This window comes from Emydura macquarii, unplaced genomic scaffold (assembly GCF_026122565.2).
Source record: "Emydura macquarii macquarii isolate MOO-44397 ecotype Brisbane River unplaced genomic scaffold, CSIRO-AGI_Emac_v2 contig_2676, whole genome shotgun sequence".
Lineage (NCBI taxonomy): Eukaryota > Metazoa > Chordata > Testudines > Chelidae > Emydura > Emydura macquarii.
The window spans coordinates 28403024-28428321 of NW_027132813.1; the positions used below are offsets into that span (position 1 = coordinate 28403024).

The 25298-nt window shown below is 41.1% G+C and overlaps 1 protein-coding gene across 2 annotated transcripts; it reads left to right on the plus strand.

The window, feature by feature from the left end:
* Nucleotides 1-7292: 7292 nt before the first annotated feature.
* GTF2A1L (general transcription factor IIA subunit 1 like) lies at nt 7293-24778 on the plus strand. 2 transcript variants are annotated; one of them, XM_067565116.1, is made up of 9 exons: nt 7293-7407; nt 10081-10182; nt 10496-10619; nt 13548-13603; nt 14617-14710; nt 16626-17227; nt 20023-20286; nt 21661-21750; nt 24472-24778. In XM_067565116.1, the coding sequence occupies exons 1-9, from the start codon at nt 7387-7389 to the stop codon at nt 24577-24579; spliced, it is 1461 nt and encodes a 486-aa protein (XP_067421217.1). In that variant the 5' UTR covers nt 7293-7386; the 3' UTR covers nt 24580-24778. The 2 variants fall into 2 exon arrangements, with proteins under 2 accessions (XP_067421217.1, XP_067421216.1); XM_067565115.1 differs by lacking the exon at nt 7293-7407 and adding an exon at nt 9876-9931.
* Nucleotides 24779-25298: the final 520 nt, after the last annotated feature.

The following is a 25298-nucleotide window of genomic DNA, read 5'->3' on the forward strand; positions in this document are numbered from 1 at the left end:
TGGGACTGCGAGGGAGGGCATGGAGAGGAAGAATGGATTCTTGCCCTGTGGAAGAGGTATGGAGAGAGAGACAACTGCAGGCAAGTGTGGGACCTGGAGAGCTCAGGGAGGTGACAGAGGATGGGGGAGAGTAGTACCAGGGTACTGATGAAGTAAGAGGACGAGGAAGACTGCAGAAGGAAAGCAGAGACAGGTACATAGGGATGGTGAAGCAACTGCAGTATTGCTGTTTCTATCTCACTGCTTCCTCTTCACATAGGGCATACCTGTGGAAGTGGGTAGGCAGGGAAACCTAAGGAGGTTTTTCAGCTTTATTTAGGCTAACCTACATATTACAGTTTTCAGGTGTGTTAAGGCTACTGTGGAGCTTGACTGGAGAGGTCTATTCAATGTATTCAATAGTGCCTGCAGAGTGCCTTTTTCAGACAGCAGGTTGTGCAGATCAGAGTTCTCCCTTTTCCCCCATTGTCCTTAAAGTCTGAAATTAGATTGAATTAGAGGATAGTTCTCTCTGGTGTTTCTCTGCTAACATAGTCTAAATCATGCAATAAATATTACAAACTCTCAAAGATGGAGGAGTCAAAAGATGACGTACTGGAACAAAGTGATAAATGAAAGAGAAGCAACTCACTAGGTCTAAGAGCTCTGAAGAAATTTAGCTGTGCTACTAACAAAAAACATGCAGTCTCTTATTAAAATTGGCTACTGTCCTGGAGCACTGGGAAAGTCAGAAATGAGCCAGAACGTCTCAAAACAGAGGGAGTGTACCCAGTGCTTAATCTGTGCCAGGGTTTGCCAGCACTGAGCCCTGGCACCTCTAGGCTAGGCAATTAATAGCCCAGCATCTCTGGGCTTGCCGTGTCAGTTATGAAGGGGGAAAAATTGCTTAAGCCCCAGCACCTCTTTTATTAAAAATTAAGGACTGAGCATTCCAGTGCAGCATGACCCACCGGACACAATGTTGCTTTAAAACAAAAAAGAAACACTACAGAAGCACATGGTTACTGCCCACATTTTGTAACCATTTCCCTTTTTTAAAGAATGTTTGTTTTTACTAATCTAATGCAAGCTGATGCTCACAAAACATGCTTTAGAAAGTTGTATATCTGTGTATTCCATTACACTAACAATACTCAATTTAAACAGAAGAGGGCATTCGTTACCAAGCATGCATGCTTGCTAAGCTTCTCAGTTTATGGATGCAAAGCACTGAAAGCGGTGTATTTTTTTTTTAATGATTAATAAAGGTTCATTGGCCAAATGTAAATCTTTTCTAGACATGTACAATGAAAAGTATAAATAATTAAAAACTCAAATCTGTGCAGTAAACAAAAGTTTGATGTGTCCTTAAGCAACACTACCCAAAATACTGCTAAATAAACTCAAAAATGGTGCGGATTTTGACAGCATAGTCCTCTCCAAATATTTAGATTTATAAGAGACTGATTTGGGAACTATAAAAAGGAAGCAGCATGATCCATGGGATAAGAAACCAGACTGGGAGGCATGAAACCTGGGCTCTGTTCCTTGTGTTGCTATATGTGATGTTGGATAAGTTGTGCATCTGTTTCCCCATTTGTGAAATGGGGGCAAAAGTTAACAAATACTGAATTTCAGTGTTTATAGTAAAATCATCATTTACTTGACATTTAGAAGGCAGCAAACTGACACTTATCTTAAGCTTACTAAGTCCAAGGTTAGCCACTCAGTGCAAGTGAACATACTTGGATATTTTTGCTATTCAGTGAAAACTCATAATTCTTCAGTAATGTTTGCCATTCTTTGTCTCACAGTTTTATTGCAGCAAAGAGGTGAGCACAAGTCTCTGATGAAAAAGTAACTTTTTTGGGAATTTCTAAAAAGTTGTATATGAAAGGATGCCAAGTGGCTGTTAAAAAGCAGTAAGGCCCAGTCTATCAGACACCATCCTGGGCATCTGTTGGCCCTTGGGAGCTCTGCAGACTTACATCCCTAAGCATCTCTGAAAGCTGCACTCTACTCTGAGGTATAACTTTTTCCATGATAGCAGCCACAGAATACTCATTTAGGCCTACTAAAGGAGAAGATGATAAATTACTCAGCAATCTCAGTGACCTTAAAGCTTCCGTGAAGGGGAAACAGGATTTCCTTAGTGTAAAGCCCATCAAGACATTTCCCTCTTCCCCTCTTGGGGTTATGCACAAATATGACTCTATTCCAAGGAACTCTCATAAATTCTGGAACCCCAGCATGAAGGAGAGGTCCTTCTATAAAAGGTCCACTATAGGAAGCTGCAGACTATGGAAGGTGGGGAGCTCACTTACCAGAGCTCTTCTTACTGCACTTCTCTTTCCCCAGCTCTAAAGCTGCTCCACAACTCTCTGGCAGGTAGATGCCCACACAGCAGGCTAATCTTTCTCCGGAATAGCTTGGAATCAGCTGCAGAGTCACCATCTGCAACCTTCAGGGCCTTGTGAAGTCCCGAAGGCTACTAATACAACAAGACAATCAGACTTGGCAAGAAAAATGACTCTCTTGGTGTGCATTTCAGACTCCGACGGCTTCAAGTGAATACTAGGTTTTCAAAATTTGTTTTACCATTTAAACTGCTCTGTAAGCAGAATTTAACATGCTTGCCTTTTTTCTGTGTTGATGTGGGACATACAGAACAGCTGAATAAGCAACTGCCATTTAATTCCACATGTTGTCTGTGTCATTAAACATATTCCGTTGCAGTGCAAAATTACTTCAGTAGAAAATTGCATTTGCTCTTTGTCTCATTTGTGAGATTTCAGCTTGCAATCCTATTATAGATGTTGCTGCTTTTTATAGTTGTAGGTGTTAGTCTAGCTATATAATTAAGGGGCTGTCAGCATTTTCATTAAAATCCCTTCATTTTTAAGCCTTAAAAACTAAACCCAAGTTGAAATTTCACCCAGAGGAAGGGTCTCGGCCTTCCTACAGCCAAATTGCACAATATTCACATATCTGTCATGTAATCTAATCTCAAAAGGAAGGAAAAGAAAAACAACATGACACTGGGTATCTGAGTGTAATCTAGATAAACAGATGTATGTAATATATATCTATCTATCTCAGAATAATAAACTTTTTTTTCCTAAACAAGCTGCTAAATGGGTAAATCTGCTCTATTAATAAACAGACAGACTGATGCAAATTTAGGCAATAATTTGTGCAGTTATAGGAGGTTGCTGGTATTAACCAATAGCTTCAGGCATCTTGCTATTGTGAGATGATAATGGCCTCAGAGTTTTACCTCAGGATAGTATACACTTCCTACCCAAGTGTACAGGGTACACCTTCAAGTTACAGGGCCTCCATATTTGCCTACAATTTTTCTATTTTGAGAGCAAAATCCTTTCTCTCTATGGACAGGCCAAAATTCCACACTGAAAATCAACTGATTTCCCCCAAGATCTGCCAGTAATTAGGGTCACCAGCAAAAAGGCCCTGTGCCTGCATACTGTTGTCTGGCCTCATTGGCTCCCTGACTCTGTGAAACTGGGATAAAAATATAAGCAAACAGTTTCAATTGTTTTGCAATGTGTGGGTCTTATGGCATGCCTTTCTTAGTGTTAGGGGAAATTAGGGAGTTTTTAATTGCTAGCTCTTCCACCTGTAGAGTCCTATTCCAGCTAAATCTATGGTTTTCAGCTGTCCTCTACCCCATGAACAGAAGGAAGCATGGGGTGCACAATTATTATACTGAAATAGACCCTACCTCTTTTCACCCCTATGCTCTGATTAGCTACCATAAATCTCTCTGCGCTGACTGGCTACTGCCCTCCGAACTCCCCATTGCATGCTCACTAATTTTCCATCAAAATATTTTTTAATGAAAAATAAAGTATCCCATGGGAAAATTTTGACTTTGCAGAATTTTTTTGATTCCCCTCCTGGAAAATAAAAATAAAATGTTTAATTTCAGGTTAGTTTGACATTAATCTGTATCTGCCTGAGCTGCCGTGGTGCCTCATGGGACTTGTAGTTCAGGTGCCTTAAGCCCTTCATTCCTCTTTCTGGATCAGGCTTCTAGGCTGCACTGCATCTCCATGATGTGCCATGGTCTCCCCTCTGCTTGAACTGCCATAGTGCATCATGGGAGCCCAGCCCATAAAAAAGAATGAGGGCATGAGGCACTGGGAACTACAGGCACTGTAGCATGTCAGGCTGATGCAATTCAGCGTTAAACCAAGCTGACATACAAAAAAAGTTGGGCTGCTTCAAATCAAAAATTTTCAGACTGTTCCATTCCATGAAAAAACTGATATTTTGACCTTCCATTCCCAGCTGAGACAGAAACGAATGTCCAAATATCAGACTTTATTGTGAGACAGAAATTCTGATTTTCAAGCAGCTCTACTCACTACAACCATGGCCCTTATACTAGCCCAATAGGGAAAGGGAGGAGCCATGCAGCTCAAAAACTTGTGTCCCACCTCCAGCCCTGTCCTGACAAACCAAACTCACATCCATTCTGCTGCACAGGAGTCCTTCAAAATTTGCCTTTTAGTGACTCCTCTCAAAAAACCCACTCCCTCTTTTTCTAGAATGAATTAATATTTTTTTCACAATAGCAAATTTCTATACATGTAAGATATATTTGGTATGTGCATAGCTCACTCCCTCTCATATTCCATGTTACTGTAAGAAAACTAGTAGTATTGCCAACTCTAAGTATTAGAAAATCATGAGCCCCAGGTCCCCAAAAATCAGGAAACTGGCTTAAAAAAATCATAAGGTTTTTAAAAAAGAATACATGTTTTGTTAAGTTGTTTTTATTTGCTTTCTGGTTTTTGAGTCTTTAGGTTACACTTGGGTCATGTTTTCAAGCTTTTCTCCACAACCATGAAGGCTAGAAATGTTCTTTTTTTTAAAAAAGAAAGATGAGATTCACCCATAATCAGGGGTGTGCACAGGAATAAAAATGTGATTTTTTTTGGAAAGGCACATTCTAAGCTGCAGCCACAGCCCAAGGGCAGCAGGAACTCATTCTCCTGGTAGGGTGACCAGATATCCCAATTTTATAGAGACAGTCCTGATATTTGGGGCTTTGTCTTATATAGGTGCCTATTACCTCCCACCCCAACTTGATTTTTCACACTTGCTATCTCTGTGCTCCTCCCTCAACAGACCCCTTCCTTACCTGCCCCACCCCAGAGGCTCTGCTCACTGCCCCACTATTGGTTAGGATTGTCACTCCATATCGCCTCAGCTTCTGATTGGTGGAGGCAGAGAAAGGGGTGGGGAAGGTGAGCTCCAGAGACTGCATATCTAGGTAAGAGGTTCTGGCTGCCCCAGCACTGCAGCAAAGAGCTCTGTCAGCTCGCCTCAATGAGGCAGAGGAGTGCTGTGCCCCTGCTGATCAGGAGGGCTCCTGCTTGCCTGCCTTGTGCATGCACCTGCCCTAATCACATAGGAGCTAGGGATTCAAGAAAAACAACAACTATAGTGAGACTTGTGATAAAATTGTGAGAGTCGGCAACACAGATACTAGCTACACTATGACCTAATTAAATTTTAATTTTGCTCATTTGCAGCTACTGTAAATATCCTCTTAAAAAGAAAAAGTCAGCTCTGGGGCCTGGGCACTTCGCAGCAAAGATTTAATGGCAGCTGCTGTCGTGAGGGCTGGTATTGCCACAATTTCATTGCTTACGCAAAACATACTCCAGTACATTTCCTACTATCCTCCTAAATAGTATTATAGATAATTGAAACAGAGTTACATTTGTCAAAATAAATGAACAAAGTACATTTCATAATGATGTATTGGAGGGATTTGGGGGCTTGGGGTTTTTTTTTCTATTGCTTCTTTATTTACAAACTTGTGGTAATGCATAATGGGTTTCCTGCTAAGCACTGTGAATTTAAGAGCATCTGCTTTATTATGTGTCTGTAAATGACTCCACAGTACACCTGCTCATCATTCCCACCTGTTTCTTTTTCACACCGCTGAAATATGTAAAAAGAATGACAATCTATAATACCGCAGGTATATAGCAGTTTTCTTCTTCAAAGTGCTTTATAAACATTAATTAAGTAACTATTGATCCACACTGGTATACCACCAATTAGTCCACTGAGAATTCACTTCCATGATGTCAGATGTAACCTCATGATGTGTTGGTGCAGAGACATTTTATAGCATATGACAACGTGCCAGCGTGATCCCATCATGCAACAATATGCTGCTGTGACCACATGGTGTCACCACACTGTGCCAGTGTGATGCTATCACAAAGTATCAGGATGTGACAATGTGATGCCATCGTACAGCGGTGTGCTGATGTAACTGTACGGTGTCCTCGCAGTATAGAATAGTTAGGGCTTTTGATTTTAGATTTTAACTGATGAAGACCGATAAAACACCCCAGATTACCCCCCCCCCAAATGAAATTAATAAACACCAAGAAACAAAAGCCATAATCATACTGTGATAATGTGCCAGTGTGATGTCATCCGGCAGCTATGTGCTCATGTGACTGCAGGCTGTCATCACAGTGTATCAGAGAGTGGCAATGTGTCAGTATGATGCCATCACACAGAAGTGTGCTAATGCGACAGTAGGGTGTCATCAGACTGTACCAGGGTATGACAACGTCTCTGTGTGATGCCATCATGCAGAAGTGTGCTGGTGTGACAGCAGGGTCTCATCACAGTGTCTCAGGGTGTGACAACACCTCAGTGTGATGCCATTACGAGAGGTGTGCTGGTGTGACAGCAGGGTCTCACCACAGTGTATCTGGGTGTGACAGTGTCTCAGTGTGATGCCATCACGCGGAGGTGTGCTGGTGTGACAGCAGGGTCTCAATCGCAGCATCTCAGGGTGTGACATCTCAGGTGTGCTGGTGTGACAGCAGGGTCTCATTGCAGGGTATCGGAGTGCGACAATGTCTCAGTGTGATGCCATCACGTGGAGGTGTGCTGGTGTGAGAGCAGGGTCTCATTGCAAGGTATCGGGGTGTGACAATGGCCCATCGCGCAGAGCTGTGCTGGTGTGACAGCAGGGTCCCATCGCAGTGCGTCACAGCACAAGAGTGACTACAAGACGTAGCAGCTACACACCCTAGCACTACACCTTTGGCAAGCACCTAGCAGGCAGAGGCTCCTTCTTCGCCCCGGTCTAGGGGCAGTGTCCCGCTGCCAGCCGCCACACAGGGCTGCCCTAGAGGGCGGGGAGCCGGCCCTGGGCTGGAGGCGCAGAGCAGAGAGCGCTCTTCGCACCCCGGGGCCTGGCTGGGCGGGCCGGCCCCGCGGCCAGGCCGGGTCAGTTGCCATGGGAACAACAGGGGGCGGCTGCACGGGGCCTTACAGGCTGAGGCCGGCGGGCGCCGCGCTTTATCCGCGAGCGGCGGGCAGGGGGCGCTGGCCGGCGGCGCTGCCATGGCTCACGCAAACCCCGTGGTAAGGGCCGGGGCAGGCCAGCGCGGGAGGCAGACCGAGAGACCGTGTAGCAGTAGGGCTGCAAGGGGGCGTCCCGGGTGGCTTTTTCCCTCCGCCCTGGGGCGGGGCAGGCCGGGCGCCGAGGGACGGGGGCTCCCCCCGCGTCGTGCTGAGCGAGCTCCCGCAGGCGGCTGGGAGACGCTGCGCGGTTGGCTTGTGCTGCCCGGGCCGCTGGGTGCAGGGCTGAGGCGCCGCCAGCCCCCCCGGCCGTGCAGCAGGCGGGCGGAGCAGGCGCTCCCCGGGCTCGGCGTGCGGGCACAGCGCCTGTGCTGGCCGCATTGGCCGTCCCGCCTGCCGGCATCGCAGCCCTTCGGTTCTTCACACAACGCCCAGCTGGGGTGCGTGCAGTCGAGCAAGAGCCCGTCGTGCAGCAGAGCGGGGGGTTAATTTAGCCACTGCCCCACTGCGGTGTTGCCGACATTAGCAACGGGCTTTTAAAATAAACTCTGGAGACTGGAGTTCAGTTGGAAAGCCCCGGAAACCTCCTTCATTGAAAGGACTGTTCTGTGGGTGACTGCCTAAAAGCACCGAGTCTGTGACGCTGAGAGTCATTATGTCGTTTTAGAGGAAACGTGGCCTAGTTTGGATACCTAATCTCAAGTTTTTCTGAAATTAGTTAGCTGGTGTTAGGGAGAAATCTGAATCCTCCATCGAGACATTTTTCATATGCCCTGGTTTTGAGCCCCTCACAGGAACATCCTTCTTAAGTGTTTGGAACATGTCTAGCACATAGTGGGTGCTGTCTGAAATAAATAAAAAATAACCTTTGCCTAGCTTTAGGATGTGAGGTTTCCCATTGAAGTCATGGAGATTTAAAGTCTGTAGGATTGGGGCCTTAATCATTTCTACCTTCCTTTTTGTTTTTTACATTCATTCATCATCCCCCCCAACACTGCCCCCTTTTTGGGGAAAACTGAAAATTCATTTCAAGATGTGGCAGTTATTGTTCTATTTGACCTCATGTTGTGACCTTTGAATGTGTGGGACAAGAATAGAGCACACTAACATATAAGCTCTGTGATAATTTTGATCATATTGTCAGTAGTGCTGGAATTGTGAGGTTACCATTCAGGATTCTGGCATGTAACATATATCAGAATAAAACGTTTACATAATAAAATAAAATACAACTTGGTCAGTTTCTTTTGAGAACTAGGTCATTTGAAAGCTGAATGTTTGTTTTAAAATAATATAATTTAAGGATGTCTACTGAATTGTCAGGGGAAGCCAAACATTTGGTACATTTGACATTCTTGGCTCTAATTGTGCAAGAGCTGATTTTATTTTATTTTTTTTCTACAGCTAATATGTTGAAACATGCCAGGAAGTTTTCCCAAGATGTTTAACATTACCTGTTTCTATCCTCCTCCACCCCCCCCCCCGCATGTAGCTAGGTATGTTGTGAGACAATTGTACGCTTAAGCTGATTGCTTTTCAGCTAGAAGTCATTAGTTACTTCCTAACAGCTTCATGCCCTTCTGTTTCGAACATCCTAATTTTACAATAATGAGTTAGTAGGTTTATTTTTAACATTGTTTTTATTTATTTATTTTTTTAAATCTTAAACTCTGAAGATTTAGAATCCTAACACTTCAGAGATTGGCTAAAGGTTTAGATTCTAGCCTAATGTCAGCACATGGTGCACTTTGTAGTAATCACTGTGCTGACTAAAACAGCTTTCAGCAATTGAGGACCCTGACCTTGCAATCAGATCCAGATGGGTGGACCCTTCAGCCTGTAAGCCCTGTTCTCTGTCTACACTTGCAGATCTGTCTATAGGATGATGACCTAAAGAGAGAAATTATTGGTCTGAGCAGAGGGTCAAAAAAACTTCTCCAAGTCTGATTCTGATGCCTTAAACTGGTCAAGCCCATTGTCTTCAGTGGAATTACTTTCTGTTTACACTGGGTTTTTCCTCCTATTTTTATTGCAACTTTTGAAAATGTCATTATGGTTTTCTTATCTGGAAGTATATATTGATTACTGTATTGTTATAGTATCAATTAGCAGCATTATACCTATTACAATCATAACCATGAAGCAACAACCTCCACTCCCTTTATTTGGCTCACAACTGAGACTGCTCATGTTCTAGAAACTAGCAAAACTGGGAAGTGTGTTTTTATTTTCTTCTTTGTATTGTTAGTTTCTACCTATAGCTTCCTTGTGTGGCTTTAGCCAGTGCTACTTTAATGGTCTTACACAGCAAATGCCTGCTTGAAACAGAATATGCTAGTTTGAGAATATGCTGGAATTGTTCTAATGATTTTAGGACCCTTATTGGGTGTTTGATCTAAAAATAACTATAAACTAAAAGAAATCTAAAATTCAGGGCCAAAATCCTAATTTTTCCTTTGGTATTTTATTGTTAGTTTCTAATTCTACAGTGCCATAAGAGAGAAAACACACACTTGGCGGAAGAAAATGTTCTGGCCTATGTAGTTGTCCAAGCAGTTGCATTGGCCAGAACCTTCAGCAACAAATGGTACTGTTCCCTGGATCCTGTTCATTTTATAATGTGACTCATAAAGCCAGTTTATGAATCCTACCTCTAGTTAGAGAGTCTGCACTTCACTTGGAACTATAGCAAATGTCACCCTACATCTTAAATTCTTTGAATTGTGTTTTATGTAGCCTAAACTCTACAGATCTATTATTGAAGATGTGATTGAAGGTGTCCGGGAACTCTTTGCAGAAGAAGGTGTAGAGGAACAGGTCCTTAAAGACTTGAAGCAGGTTTGTTGGGTGGTGATAAATCAAAGAAACATCCTTTTTCTTGGGATGTCTTCTACCTATTTTTTTTTTTTTATGGTACCTTCCATCAAATTCAGCGGGAGATACACATATTCTGAGAAACAGGAACTGGACTCCCACGAGTCCAGTTCTGGTAATTATTCTTAACATTCTGCTGTTAATGATTTCTTAGATTCAACCATTCAGTTTTCAGGATTATCTTGAGTAGTTAAAATACCTGAAAACTTTAAATATATTTATGGATGAAAACTGATTTTGGTGACTTAATTGTCTCTTATTAACATCTTTCTTGCAGGTTTGGGAAGCCAAAGTGACTCAGTCTAAAGCGACAGAAGGCTTCTTCAGACATAGCCACCATTTACCCCAGTTCACCTTGCAGTTGCCACACAACTTACATCGCACATTGCAGACATCAACAGGTTGGATACTGTTTGTGAGAGGCCAACAGTTGCAATTTAACAGTAGTTCAGTGTTTCAATAACTTCTTCATTTGAATTGTGCGTGCTAGGCCAAATTCTGTTCTCTTTTACACTGGTGTAGATCTAAAGTGACACAGACATTATGAAACTAAAAGCAGAATTTGACCCAGTAAGGGACATATCCTGTTCTGATACACTAATGTAAATCCAGATATTTGAGTTCAGTAGAGCTATTTCAGATTTGCACTGATGCTCATGAGATCAGAATTGTAGCCCTCAGTCCTGTAGGCCAGAAGTGTAACACATCTTCTTAAAATGTGTAGTGTCTTATTAGAAATGTGGACTATTATTCTAAATCAGTTTTTGTTTTTAATAGATTATTCCAGTGGTGAATAATTCAGACAAAAAGAGGTACTTTGTTTTACACAAAGCTGCTGGTATAGGGCCAGATCTTAGTCCTTTAAGCCCCTTTGCACCACTCTAGTGGTTCCAAGGGTACTTAAAGCTGCCTTGATCAGCAACTGACGAGTCCCTTAATGTGAGAGAGCACTGAGATCAGAGGCAGGGATCCAGTGGAAGAAATAGGGTGTGAACATGTAATTCAAGACTGTATCATGATTAAGGATACGATTTGGTCATGGATTCCATGACTTTCTGTGACCTCCTGAATTCTGCGGCAGAGCTGGAGTAGCTGTCAGCCTCGGGCGCTGCCGAGCAGCTGGCTGAAGCAGCTGCAAGCCTGGCAGCTCTGTTTCCCCCTCCCCCAGGATATTTTTAGTAAAAGTGAGGGACAGGTCATGGCTACCATTAATTTTTGTTTATTGCCCATGACCTATCCCTGACTTTTATTTAAAATACCCATTATAGAATCTTAACCTTAATTATAGTGTATGTGCACAAGTGATCAGTTCAAGGTTGATTCAAGGCAACTTTGATTCTGATATTTCCTCATTTTTTGAATAACTGTGTAACCTTAATGTTCTATTGAAGTAGTAGTGTTTTTGGATGTAATAATAAACGTATAGGGACATAGGACTGGAAGAGACCTCCTGGGCATTGAATCCAGTCCCCAATGTGTTGCGGGCAAGTTCATCATATATCCCATTTATAAATGTATCAATTTATATATCCAAAGTACAAATACATTATTTATTTAACTTAGTTCAAGGGGATTAACTTCTAGATTCTCTCACTATTGGAAGCATTATCTTCCAACTTTTCTTGTGGAGGTAGGAAATACCTAGGGTAGAACAAGCTCCATTAAAGGTAACACAACTGTAAAAATGTATGGGGACGCTATGCTCTGGGTGGTATTTTCAAAAGCAGTCAGCACTGGCCTAATTCTGCTCCTTTTGTAGTCAATGAGAGTTTTACCATTGACTATAATGGGAGAGGATAAACCAATACTGAGTGCTTTTGAAAATCCCATCCTACTGCATCTGATGCTAGCACCATTAGAGCTGCTCCAGTGCAGAAAATTGCTTACATATTTTTCTAGTGTTGAGAGTGTGGTACACTTGATATATATGTACTCAGGCATGTTAAAATGGTGGCATTGCACATCTGTCCCTGTAGGTAGTGTAATAAATAGAAATGTCAAACTTAATTTCTACGATGCAACACACTTAAAAAAAACCTTTTTATTTAACTCTTCAGTCTGCTTAACTCAGCAAAGTCTCTTGTGAAGAACAGTACTTAATATTCTAGATTTATGAATTTCCAAAGTACAACATAGACTTGTTGAAATAGTAAATAATGGTAAATGTATTCAACAGTATTTAGGATTGTTCATTTAAAATACCGTAGACGCTTGTTTGCAGCAATGCCTTGTAAGAGCAACTGCTGCTTACAAGCAACATTTCCCCTGGGGACACTTTCCCTAATGTGAAATGTCCACGTGGTAACAGCAACATAGCTGCTGCATAAGAACAACATTTGTGACGTTGCGATGAGGGGGGGATGTAGGTGTGTCCTCCTCCCCCCTCAAACTGCATCTTTATACTCCCCTCCCAACCCTGGCCCTTCAGCACACCTCCAGGGCACACAGCCCTGTCCACTTTCCCTGCCAGACAAAGCCTGCATGGACAGCACGTGTAGGAGGGAGTCGGGGGAGAGGGTCTGGAAGAGAAGGATTTTTCCGGGGGTGGGGAGATGACTGGGGTTGGGGGAGCAGCAGAGGCACAGCTGGAAAGTTTCCTCCTCCCTTCCTCATCCTCAGGCTTGTGGGCGGCGTGGTGGGGGGTTGCTGTTTGCAGTGGGGAATATCAGGGCCCCTCCCTCCCCCCCCCGTGCACTGAGCTGTCCCCTCCATCTTGGTTGCCAGCAGTGGGGTGTGCTGTTTTGTGGGGGGGGTTGAGGGACCCTCCCCTCCCCACAGCACTATCTTGTCCCCTTCCCTGTCCCGTCTCCACTGTCCATGCTAGGAGCCAACCACCTCCGTAGCAGGATGCGCAGGGTGCCCTCCCCAGCCAGCCATCCCTTGCCAGGGTGGAGCATGAAGCTGCCAGTGGGAGCATCCTTAGCCTGTCCCCGGCAGCTGGGCTCGCTCACCTATTTTGCTGACTAGGGGATCCCCTACCAAACCCAGGGTTCCTCTGCCCCATTCCCCCCAAACATGGGGTTCCCTCACTCCTTCCAAAACACCCTGAACTCTTATAAACCTTTGGTTAGATGACACTCCCCATAACAGCAACAGTCACTTTGGAGCAACATAGCAAAAGGGCATCGATATGTTTCTACTAATGAGCGTCTACTGTATATTTATTGAGCTGACAACAGATATAAAACAATCTGGCTTGTCCCCAATTTGGTTTATGGAGGAGTATGTCTTGACATAAGTTACAATGTGTATGATGCTAAAGCTAATGCTTTGGTGTACCTATGTTAATGTATCTTTGTTTTTATGTAATACTTTATGTTTCTGTGTAGCTTCTTTAGTCATTCCTGCTGGCAGAAGTATTCAACAATTCACAACAGCAGACTTGGTATGTAGCTTTAATGCTATTATATAACCTGACAATATTTAACAGTTTAAATGATAAAGTTAAGGCTCTTTGCATTTGTTAAAGGACTTAGTGGGAGGCGGAAGTGGAATTTGTTAATGTCTAGCTGCTATAGACAGTACATGGGCAATTTTCAGTGCCTAATAGAACTTCTCCTGTTAATTTTGTTCTTGCCCTATATGATGTACAATAGACAAGAGGGTTGGAGTCTTTGCTGGGTATGTGCATTCAACATCTGCAGAATCTAAGCTTTCATTTAAAAATTTTTTAAAAACCCAGAAAATTTAGTCCTTATGGTTATGATGAAAACCTTTCAAATCTAGCTGTCTGCAAAGATAGCTTCAGTGTAACCATGACTGCCAGAAAAGTCAAGGGGAATGAGTGTTCTTGGCTCCTCTGCTATTGGAGCAACTGTTGAAAATTACTGGAAGGGATGGCTGCCAGTTTTAGAAGTGATGTGTATTGGTGGAGTGACACCCCTGAAGCAGGGAGCCCTGGAAACAGCCCCAGAAGAAGGCTTTGTGGATGTGCATTGTGGTGGTGGTGGTGGTGGGGGGGGACATGTTGATTTATTTGGCATTGGTAGAACTGCCAAGTATTCACATATTGTTAATATTGAAATGCATGACTCCGAGCACTGGCTATTATAGGGGGAAAGTAGTATACTGGTGCTTGAGGTGCAGAGTGAGGGGCTGCATGGGGGAGTTTCCCTAGAGAAGAAATAGGAGCTGAAAAGGGAGGGGGCACATTGGATAGGAAGCATGTAAATGGGGAGGTACTCAGGATATGTCTAATTTTCTTCAGCACTTCATTACAGAATGCTGCCCACCTTGCTATAGCCTAAGGGTCAAAAGCAATTTTCAATATGGATGATCATGGGGAAAGACTGTAACTTACATTTCTTGAGATGTATCTCGCCTAGTCTGACTGTTAGGGCCTCAAAGGATAGAGTACAAAACAATTTAATTTCCCTAGTAAATCTGCTGTGTGTCTAGGGTGCTTCACGGACCAGTGCAACTTTGACTCTCCCTTCGGGTATCACTTATCCTATCCATGTACCTGCTGGAGTGACGCTACAGACAGCATCCGGTAAGATTAAGAAAAGCTGAGCTCAAACACCAGTTATATATAGTATGTTGACTAAGTACAGCTATTGCAAGACGATCACAAGTGCAGGGGGTGTAAAATGGATGCTAAACTAAAGCAAAGTATAGGTGGTTAAAACAAATTATCCTTTACTCTTTCTGAACATGTAGCTACTGTATAAAGAAGTGAATGATCTTGGCTGCTTACAGTGTCTCTGCTAAATCTGCAGTGTATAATAGTGTACCCCTGCAACTCTATTTAATATCATTGCCAGGTGATGTCATTCTCTTTGTCAGACTGACTGCTCCTGCTCTAGGTTCTCTTGTGTCAGCCCAGATGTGGGAATGTCCTCCTCTTGACTGAGGGAGCTGTGGAAAGCCAAGTGAAGGTGTCTGTCCTGTCTCCAACAGCTCCAGACAGATTCTGCCTTGTCAGGGTGGATTTTTGTTACTTTGTTTTGATCGACTCCCCCCATCCGACCTCCTCACCCTTTTCTTTCTGACAGGATTACATAGTGTAGCCTAGAAGGCTATGTGGAGAAATTAACCTTCTCTTTGCACTTACCTGAACACTTTTGAGGAGAAGGCAGTCCTCAGTGGTGTAACCATGGGTGTAGTTGGGAAGGGAGGGTGCTGTTTTGAGGAGGGATGTTGCTGCCCCAATCTGCAAGCTTTGGGCCAGTGTGGAATTTCCTCCCCATCCCCCCACTCATGGCCTCATTGGCCTGGCTGGAGCTGCCCCCCTCCCAAATATGGAAGTCAGACTACACCTATGGATGTAATCACTTTTTTTCTTGAATTGTTTTTTTCAGAATAGGACAGCAATGTAAAATGACATCATCTTCCTCATCAGATCCATTCCCTATGTGTATTGAGTCCTATCTGTTGACTTTAATGACAGCCATACATTTTACCACTTCAGGGTTTGGAAAACTTACTAAATAGCCCACTAATACGGGAAAATATATTGATAGTTCAGCCTCTAAGCCCAGGTGCTGAGATTCCCATCAGAATGCTGTCTCCAAATACCACTGGAAGTGGTGGTGGTTCTGTCTCCAACCAACTGGTATGTCTACACTTAAAATTCTACAGCAGCACAGCTTCACTGCTTTTGTGCTTTAGCATAGGCTGTGTCTAAGTATACAGAGCTGCAATGGTGCATCTGTCCCAATACAGCTGTGCTGCTGCAGCGCCTCTGGTGAAGACACCTCTGTGCCGATGGGATAGAGCTCTCCTGTCAGCAGAAAAAACCACCCTTGCGAGCAGCATAAGCTATGGCAATGGAAGAAGCTTTCCTGATGACATAACACTGTGCATACTAGCACCTATGTCAGTGTAACTTACGTCGCTTGAGGGGGTGGAATATTCACAACCCTGAGTGACATCAGTGGTAGTGTAGACATAGTTGTAGACACTACCTATGCTGACAGGAGGGCTTCTGTCAGCGTAGATAATCCATCTCCCTGAGAGGCAGTAGCTAGGTTGATGGAAGAATTATTCTGTCCACCTACCACTGTCTACACCAGGTGTTATGCTGGTATAGCAACATCTCTCGAGGTGTGGATTTTTCACAGCCCTGCGAGATGTAGCTATACCAATGTAAATTCCTAGTGTAGGCCAGGGCTTACTCTCTAGATAATGTTTGATTAACTTGATAGGATATGTTGATTAACTTGAAGCCCCTGTACTTGTGCTGCTGCAGAATCAGAGTGTTGTGTCTCCAACCCCCGAGCCTTTTGATGGTTGGTTTGTATGATGGTTTCATACTGATTTAAGGCCAATGTAGACAGTGTAACTGAATGAAATTGGGAATAGATAGAATTCAGAAGCCAGAACTGATACTGATAACAATAGGTGAGCATCAGCGTAACTCCCAGCAGATAGCTTTAATAATCCACTATTAATGCTTCTCTTTGTAGGGCACCTCTATAAGGTAAATATGCCTGTTATGGTTACACAAGCCCCAGGAGGTACAAGTATTCTGCAGAATCCTATTCAGCAAATATTTCAGCAGCTTGGGCAGTCTTCACTACTGCAAGCCAGTATTGCCACTGTTGCACAGGTGAATGCGTCTTCTGTTCAGTCAACTGCTGAAAGGCTGCAAAGCCAGGAAGCCCCATTCCAGCAGCCCACTGTACTGCAACAAAGGGGAATGGAAGGAAATCACTTGGAAAACTCAGCAAATGCCACTGTATTACAGCAACCTTCTAGGAGTCAGCAGCAAGTTACAGCTAATACAATGTTAAATCATCAGGCAAACTCAACAGAAAAATCCCAGTACACCAATCTTCAAACAGCTGTGTTTACTTCAAAATCCTCTGAAGTGGATTCTGTCACTGAACCAGTGGCAAACAGTTCATTCAGCATAACTCAGAGTATGCAAGACCAATTATCCACAGAGCCTCAAGATTCAGTGCAGCAACAGGTGTCTGATGATATCATTGAGATGATTATTCTGGATAATGGCTTGGATGATAATGCCCTTCTAAAAGAACAGGACAGCATTTCTATCACTGAAGAGGTAGGACCTTCATTGTTTAAAAATTTGTTATAAATTTTAACTTGGTGAAAATGTCTGACTAATGTAGATACATCTGAAGAATTATTTTATTAAAGGGATGCTGTCGAACAAATCTGTTTGTTACTAACAGCACCTCTACATTTTAAAAATGGAAAATGTCAAGAATCTAACTTATAAGCAAATAGCATTACACTTTACTCCATTTGGACGATAGGAATTATCTATTCATTTTTACTTTGATTTTTTCATGCACTAACACTGCTGAAATATTTGAGTCTATTTAAATTTTTAAATATTTAAATCTAAACAAAACTGCTTTCATAACTTTTTAAAAAGAATTTAATGAACACATTTTATACATCTCCGGTTCTATGAAATCTGTATTGTGGGCCTCACTTCATACCAGTGACCTTTTAAAAAACTTATATGATTGTGACCTTGAAATCATTGGTCAGCGCCAAGCCATGCTGCGCAAATTGCCTTCTGAATACCATGTGGCATGAATTTCATCTGCTGGCAACTGAGGAGGAGTTCATGTCAGACTATGTACTCACATTCAGAATCCACCAATTATACTGTGATGTGAGTGAAGACTTAAAAGAAAAATGTATTTCCCTGAATTAAAAACAATCATGATTCAACTAATGCTGTGCAAATAACTTGCATTAGGTAACTGATCTCATGAATGAGCCTCTTTTGTAGTTTGTAGAATGTCCATAAGACATGTGGTTTTCTTGAATTTATTTGCTTTAATTTGTCTGTTTTGTACTCCATGGATTGATTACAAATATTTTAAATTCAAGCTGCTTAGCTGTGATTTGGTCACATAAGCCACGTGGTGTTGGTTTTATTCCTTGATCAGATGAATGCAGAGGCTTTTCTGGTTAAAATGCTCCTGTGTGCAAATTTGAAAATTGCATTTGGCACAACTGTTGCTAGGAAAACCCCAAGCACTAAAATATTCACTGAGGAGAGTGTTTTGCATTATTCAGTCAGCTCTTGATAGAATCTGGCTTTGAAACAAACTGGTATGGTCTGGAAAGCTTAGAAAAATGGTCAAAAAGAAGGATCCCACAAGTATAGAATAATTCAATAATACTTCAGTGTGGTATCCTAGAAATGTCTGGGGTTTTTTATCTTTATTACTGTGTGGAATTCCATGGGACATCTTAAATAAGTCTAGATGACTGAAGGCTCACTGCCCCCCTTTTTAAGCTTTTGTGATCGTTGGTACTAAATGATTCTAAGACTATGCAGCTACATTTTCAAAAATTACTAACGAGTGCCTCAGTTTTGGGGTGACCAACTTACCCCTATTTAAGGATCCTGATTTTTCAGAAAACGCGGAGTACCCATTCTCTGAAGATCAGGCCCCTATTAAGGTGTTTCATGTTAACTTCTGAAAATCACTAATCACCTTTAAAAACTTGGCCTTGGAATCCAGTTTTGCTGAATGGACATCAGGCCCATTTCTAAGGTTCTGCTGACCTGAGCAGACAGCTCCAAGCTTTGGTTTCATAGCTTATGTCAGTAGAACACTTCAGTAAACAACCCATATGTTTGTTACACCCAACAAACAACAACTGTTAAAGGAACATTATTAAGGGTGCAAAATCAATGTAGTTATACTGACATAAGTTGGTAGTATAGACCAAGCCTAAGGCCTGGTCTACCCTATAGATGTATATTGGTATAACTGTCACTCAAGGGTGTGAAAAATACCCCTGGTGTAGACAGAGCTATGTTGACGGGAGAGCTTCTCCCATCGACATAGCTACCGCCTCTCAGGGAGGTGGATTAAGTACGCCAATGAGAGAAACTCTCCTGTTGGTGTAGTAGTGTCTTCACTAAAGTGCTACATTGGCGCAGGTGCAGCTCTGTACGTGAAGATCAGCTCTAAGGTATTTGTCCCTGAAATTAATCAGTGTGTTTTGATGCACTGGATGCTTTGGCACCATAGAATTGCCTATAAATAAATAGATATCTATAGGAGCTGATTTCTAATGGAAAACTTGTCCATCAGAAAATTTCAATTAGTCGAAATGGAAACATTCCACAGGAGCGGCTTTTTTAAACAAAATTTTGTTTAGAAAAAAAATTGAAACAAAGCATTTTGATTTTTTGTGTTTCAAAATGACTTTCATTAACAAATCTTACTTTTTAAATTTTATTTTTATAAGTTTATTTTATTGAAATTTTATTTTGATATAGTAAACCCTAATTTAAAATACTATATGAAAAAAATCAAATCAAAGAATGAGATTTTATCTAAATGAAACGTTTCAGTTGGCCTGCCCAGATGTTTTTTGGAAATTAGGTTTTGCAAGAAATTTTGAAATTGTTGCTTTTTATTCTGAATTAGAACTTTTTTTTCAAAATGTCAGAATTTTCCTTGGAACAGAAATTCTGATTTTTGAACAGCTTTGATATCTATTGATTTTTAAAGGGAATTTTGCTTTTAGTATTAGACACAGTATTTAAAAATCATGTCTGGAAATATGGATTTCATATTACTCAACAAGTAATTGAAGTGGGTTTCATTTCAGGAAAATATATATATGACTAGATATTCAAAAGTACTCAGCACTCACAATTGAGGCTAGACTTTTAAAAAAGAGCTCTGCTCCCATTTAGACACATACATAAGGTGATCAGTTTTTCAAACTTTCAGTATCCAACTGATCTAGAGAAGAATGGGAACTGCTGTGAGTTGAGCGCTTATGAAAAATCAGACCTATAGATTTAAAGCTCTCATTGAATCTTCTTATTCCTGTTTGATGGAACCTACTGCACAGATGGAATCTGACATGCGGACAGAAAAGGATATCTGCAGTGACATTGAAGGGATCATTCAGCTAGATGGAACTGATGATGTTTTTCCTAAGGAGGAAATAGAAAGTACAAGAGATGTGGAAGAGAATGAATTTATTGGTATAATAGATGCAGAGGATCTGAAAGTGCTGGAGGAGGAGGAAGATGAAGAAGGTGACAGTATTTCAAATGCTGAATCCAGCAGCAGCAGTGATGCTGAAGAGCCTCAAATAGACATAATTGAGGAGGTAATTAGTTTAAACATTCTAAAATAAGTTCAAGTAATGTGCCTACCTACATATCTGGTTGCTTAGATCCAAAATATCCACAGGTAGATTGAATATATTTTATGTGGCAGAATACATAGTTAACCTGTGTTTTCAGAGCAGGATGTAATAGATAAGGGGTGGTTTGAGAGCTTCTTGGGCAGACCATGAAAAATAGGAGGAGCTGTTGTGCTTATAATTATTAAGATTTGAGTCTAAGGGTGAAATTCTGGCCTCACTGAAATCAGAGGGAGTTTTGCCATTGGTTTAAGTAGGGTCAGGATTTCATCCTGGGAAGCAGTGACTCTGAAAAAGATTTTGGGGTCATGGTGGATAATCAGCTGAACATGCGCTCCCAGTGCAACCTTTTGGCCAAAAGGGCTAATGTGATCCTTGGATGTATAAACGGGAATATAGAGTAAAAATAGAGAGATTATATTAACTCTTTTTGGCAGTGCGACTGCTATGCTACTTTGATGTCCACAATTAAAGTACTATGTTGATAAATTGGAGAGGGTTCAGCTAAAGGCCTCAAGGATTACTGAAAAATTAGAGCACCATAAAGATATGCTTTCCATCTGTTTACAAGAAAAGGTTAAAGGGGTGACTTGACCACAGTCTATAAATACTTATGTGGGAAACAAAATTTGATAATGCTTTCTTGCCTACTAGACCAAAAGGCTGTAACAAGATCCAAGGTTGGAGGTTAAATCTAGACAAATTCAGACTGGAAATAAAGTGCACATTTTTAACAGTGAGGGTAATTAATCATAGGAACAACTTAACAAAGGCTGTGGTGGATTCTCTATCACTCAAAATCTTTAAATCAAACCTGGATGTTTTTCAAAACAATATGCTCAAGTGCTGAATGAATTCCTGTTTGAAAAGTCCTATGGCTTGAGTTACACAGGATGTCATAGATGACAATGGTCTCTTCTGGCCTTAGAATATGTGAATCATAGGTTTCTATTGCTACTAAAACACTACACAAGATTGGAAGGGGAATCAGGCGGTGTGAGCTGTAGGTTGCCTGTTTCCCAGGAGACAGAGAACGGCTGAGAAACGCTTAGTCACAGAACAATTACATGTATTATATGACTTTTCTCCTTGAATCACTTTTCAGAGTCCTGCCTCCTGACAAATGGCAGTTGATTAGCATTCCAATTTCTGGGAGAGAATGTGGGGTTAATTTTGTCAGCCTCAAGTCTTATTCGTAATTCTAGATCTTAGCCAGTTTTTGGGAATATAAATGTGAAGAAACGCCTTGTGCCTGGTGTCTTGTTATGTCAAGTATGTTAGATTTTATAAAAAGACAGTAAGAAATGGTGTTTAAATGTGGTGACCTTTAATCTCCAGGACCCTTTAAATTCCGGTGATGATGTCAGTGAGCAGGACACACCAGACTTGTTTGACACAGATAATGTAATAGTTTGTCAGTATGACAAGGTACAGTATATAACCCTATTTTGTTCCTTAAATATTCCAGAAAGTTTAAACAGTAATTTCTAGCAAGAATTATTTTGGGGTGGGGTGGAGAATATCAGTTTTGTCAGTATTTTAAATAACTTAATCATCTGTTGGTTGACATCACACAAAAAACAAAAGGATTTAAACTCACTTGCACTACAGTATGAAAATATATCTACAGTTTCCTATAAAAGGAGAAATTTCTTACAAGGTCTGGCAAAGGAGAAGGATTCCAAATCTAACATAATAAAGTACAAAATAAGGTCCTGGGGTGACTAGTGCTTTTTGTTTGTTTGTTTTAAATATTTTTTTGCTTTTGTGTACCTGAAACTCATACTGGAAAACCAAACTTCATTAGAATTCATCTTATCTTGAAATCAAGCCTGGAAAGTTTCAGCTTCAACAAATTTATTTTTGTCAAAGATTTGAGTTTTGGAAATAGAGGCCTAAATTTTCCAAATGTGACTACTGCTTTTGGCTGCCCAATGTGAAATGCCATAAAGGAGTCTAAGGGTATATCTACACTGCCGAGGCTGCAGGGATCGATGCAGCAGGATCGATTTGATTGGGCTGTGGAGACCCGCTCAATCGATCCTGGAAGTTCTCTCTGGTCAATACCATTAATCCACCACTCCCGCACCCCCCAAAAGGAGTAAAGCTGCGTCGACCAGAGGGTGGCTCTCATCAAAACAGCACATTGGAGATGCTGGGGTAAAGCAACGTAAGTACGTAGGGGGGAGATACGCGAGCTACATTATGTAGCTTACGTATCTCCCGTCGACTGCAGTGTAGATCAGGCCTGAGATTTAGCACTTGATCTCGGAAAATCAGGTCATTTAAGATGTGACACGTTGGGCACCAAAATCACTAATCACATTTGGAAAATTTAGGTGGTCAGTTTGTATAGAAAGCTCATCTGAATCTGAGCTACGTTGTTGGTATTGTGATGCTATCATATTTCTCCATAAGATACTTAATAATTCTATAAGCAGTGTTTAATTTGTAATGAAAGAGGTGCTGGGGCTCCAGCAATTTTTTACATTTGTAACTGATGCAGCAAGCCTAGAAATGCCAGGGCTCAGCCCTGGTGGCAAGCTCTGGCACAAACTAAGCACTAACTATAAGTACTGGAATGTAGCACATGTTCCTCTCTCAAATTAAGATTTTGTATGGAGGAATGGAAAATTTGGTCTGAAATATATTTATATTGATGTGGAGTTTGAAAGTGGAGCTGCCTCTAAGGGATTTCATAACAGATGTGATTAGAAATTGTTGTGGATTGGCATGAGAGTCTGAGTCTATTTTTATTTTGATTAATACTATGAAATAGTATGTTGGATAGCTGGTATATTGGTTACTTTTCCCAGACAGACCAGTTTTACTGAAAAAAATTTTAATGGAGGGAGGAATGATTGAAACTGTGGTCTCATTGGCTAACAGGCAGAATATACTCTTGTAATTCTGTTACTAATTATCGTCAGAGCTATTAAACATAGTGGGAGGATAGAACTGGGATGATGGTCATTCTAACATGTTCCAACTCCTTGAAAAAACTTCTTGCACATATCTTTACAAGAAAATCAGGAGGCACTCCCTTGTTTCCTTGGTTTGAAAATAGATTCAAGTTGAGAATCTGAGGAATCTATAAAGCCATTTAATTCCATGCCTTTCAAGACGAACTATAAAGGTTTTGTGTTGCACAGAACTTTTTTATAAGTCTACAGTATGAAACAGAATGTGTAGATTTAAAATTATGAATACATTCATACCTGCCTTGTGTGGAACACTCTGCTCTTTAGCCATATTTTTGGCTGCTGTATTTTTTGACCTTGGCCTACTGTCCTACCATGTCTAGTACTGCATTGCACTGCATGTAAAGAGCAGCATTCATTATTGCATTTTAAACCATAATTGGAGTGTGGTTTTTTTTCCGATAGGGTTGATGCACACTAATCAAATGTTGTCCATCACTTTTTCTATTTCCCTGACAATCTGTGAGTTCAAGATTGTTGCCCTTGCTCTGTTTTGGTGTTTTGTATAACTAACTGTTGCAAGGAAGATCAGGAAATCTTGAACTCAGGAAGAAACAACATTAACCATGCCAGCCCCTAGAAAGGGCAGAAAATTGATCATATCTAACTCACCTTAACAGATGATCTCTGCTAAAAGCCCCAAACAGAAGAAAAACCTCTTTCCCTCTTCTTATTTTCCAAACCAACCAAAGTCACTGCCAATATCCCGTTAATAACCTCTATGAGGTTAGTATGTAAATGGAGAGGAATTGACTTTCAAATATTAAAATACCAGAGAAAATACAAATACAATACATTAAATATTGTTAAAGTTGTGCATGCAAAATACAAAAATGCAGTATACAGATGTGGGTAGCTATGTCCACAACTACCCATTTTCATGATTGATTACTAGGGCTCATTTTGCAGATGCAATCTAGGTGTCCGTGTTCGAAAATGTATCTTTTCTCTGGCATGTCAGATTTTCAAAACACTCCATATTTGAGTTCCACTCAGAGAAGCAGTTTTTTTATGTATTCAGTGCTAACAAAAGTTAACCTACTTCTTCCATCCCCCCTTGTTCCCCCCAGCTTTGTATAATTCTTTATTTAATTCTTAGAAACCAGTCAGTTTCTGAAGATGTTCTGGTAACACGCTCCTGGGGGCACTGATTTTCATTTTTTATCAGATTCATCGAAGTAAGAACAAATGGAAATTCTATTTGAAAGATGGAGTCATGTGCTTCGGGGGTAAAGATTATGTGTTCGCAAAAGCCATTGGAGATGCAGAGTGGTAAATCCTCACTCGGGTAAATGAGGCATAATTTTTTTTATTACAAAATGTTATGTAACCTTCAGTGAAGAGATCCTGAACTTGCTATGTTTTGCCATTTAAAAAATGTAAATGAAACTGCTTTTGTTGACTAAAATATATGAAATTGAAAATTAGTTTTGTGTCTAATAAATACAGATTAAAACCACATTGTTCTATGTTCACTGTTTTTGTTTTCTGATTTATTTTGTTACCCTTTCACTAAAAGAAGCATAATTAGAATGAATAACTTTAATTAATAACTAATGTCTTAGCTCTGTAAATGGAATAACAAGTGGCTACATTTATGTAACTTCAACTCCTTTGTTCTCAATAAGAGTTAAAATGCAATGATTTTTACAGTGTTAGACTACATAATTCATAGTGATTTATGTTAAAAGAAATCAGACTGTGAATGTTTATTTTGTTAAGAGATGCTGATGTGTTTCAGCTATACCTTTTTTCTTTGCACCTGAGCCTTCTGGTGAAGTGCATCTGGTCTGCCTGTAGGGTGAAGCTATCAGTGCAACCCAGAATATATGGGTAGAGGACCCTTGCATTAACAAGACTTCAGCATTGTTATCAATTGTTGCATTTTTCTTAAAATATAACATGTACTGAGGAGCAATAAATAGTCTCATTAAAAGAAAATGTGCTGCATTGTCATAGTCTGTACTAAACCATTTAACTTCCTTTCTGTGCATA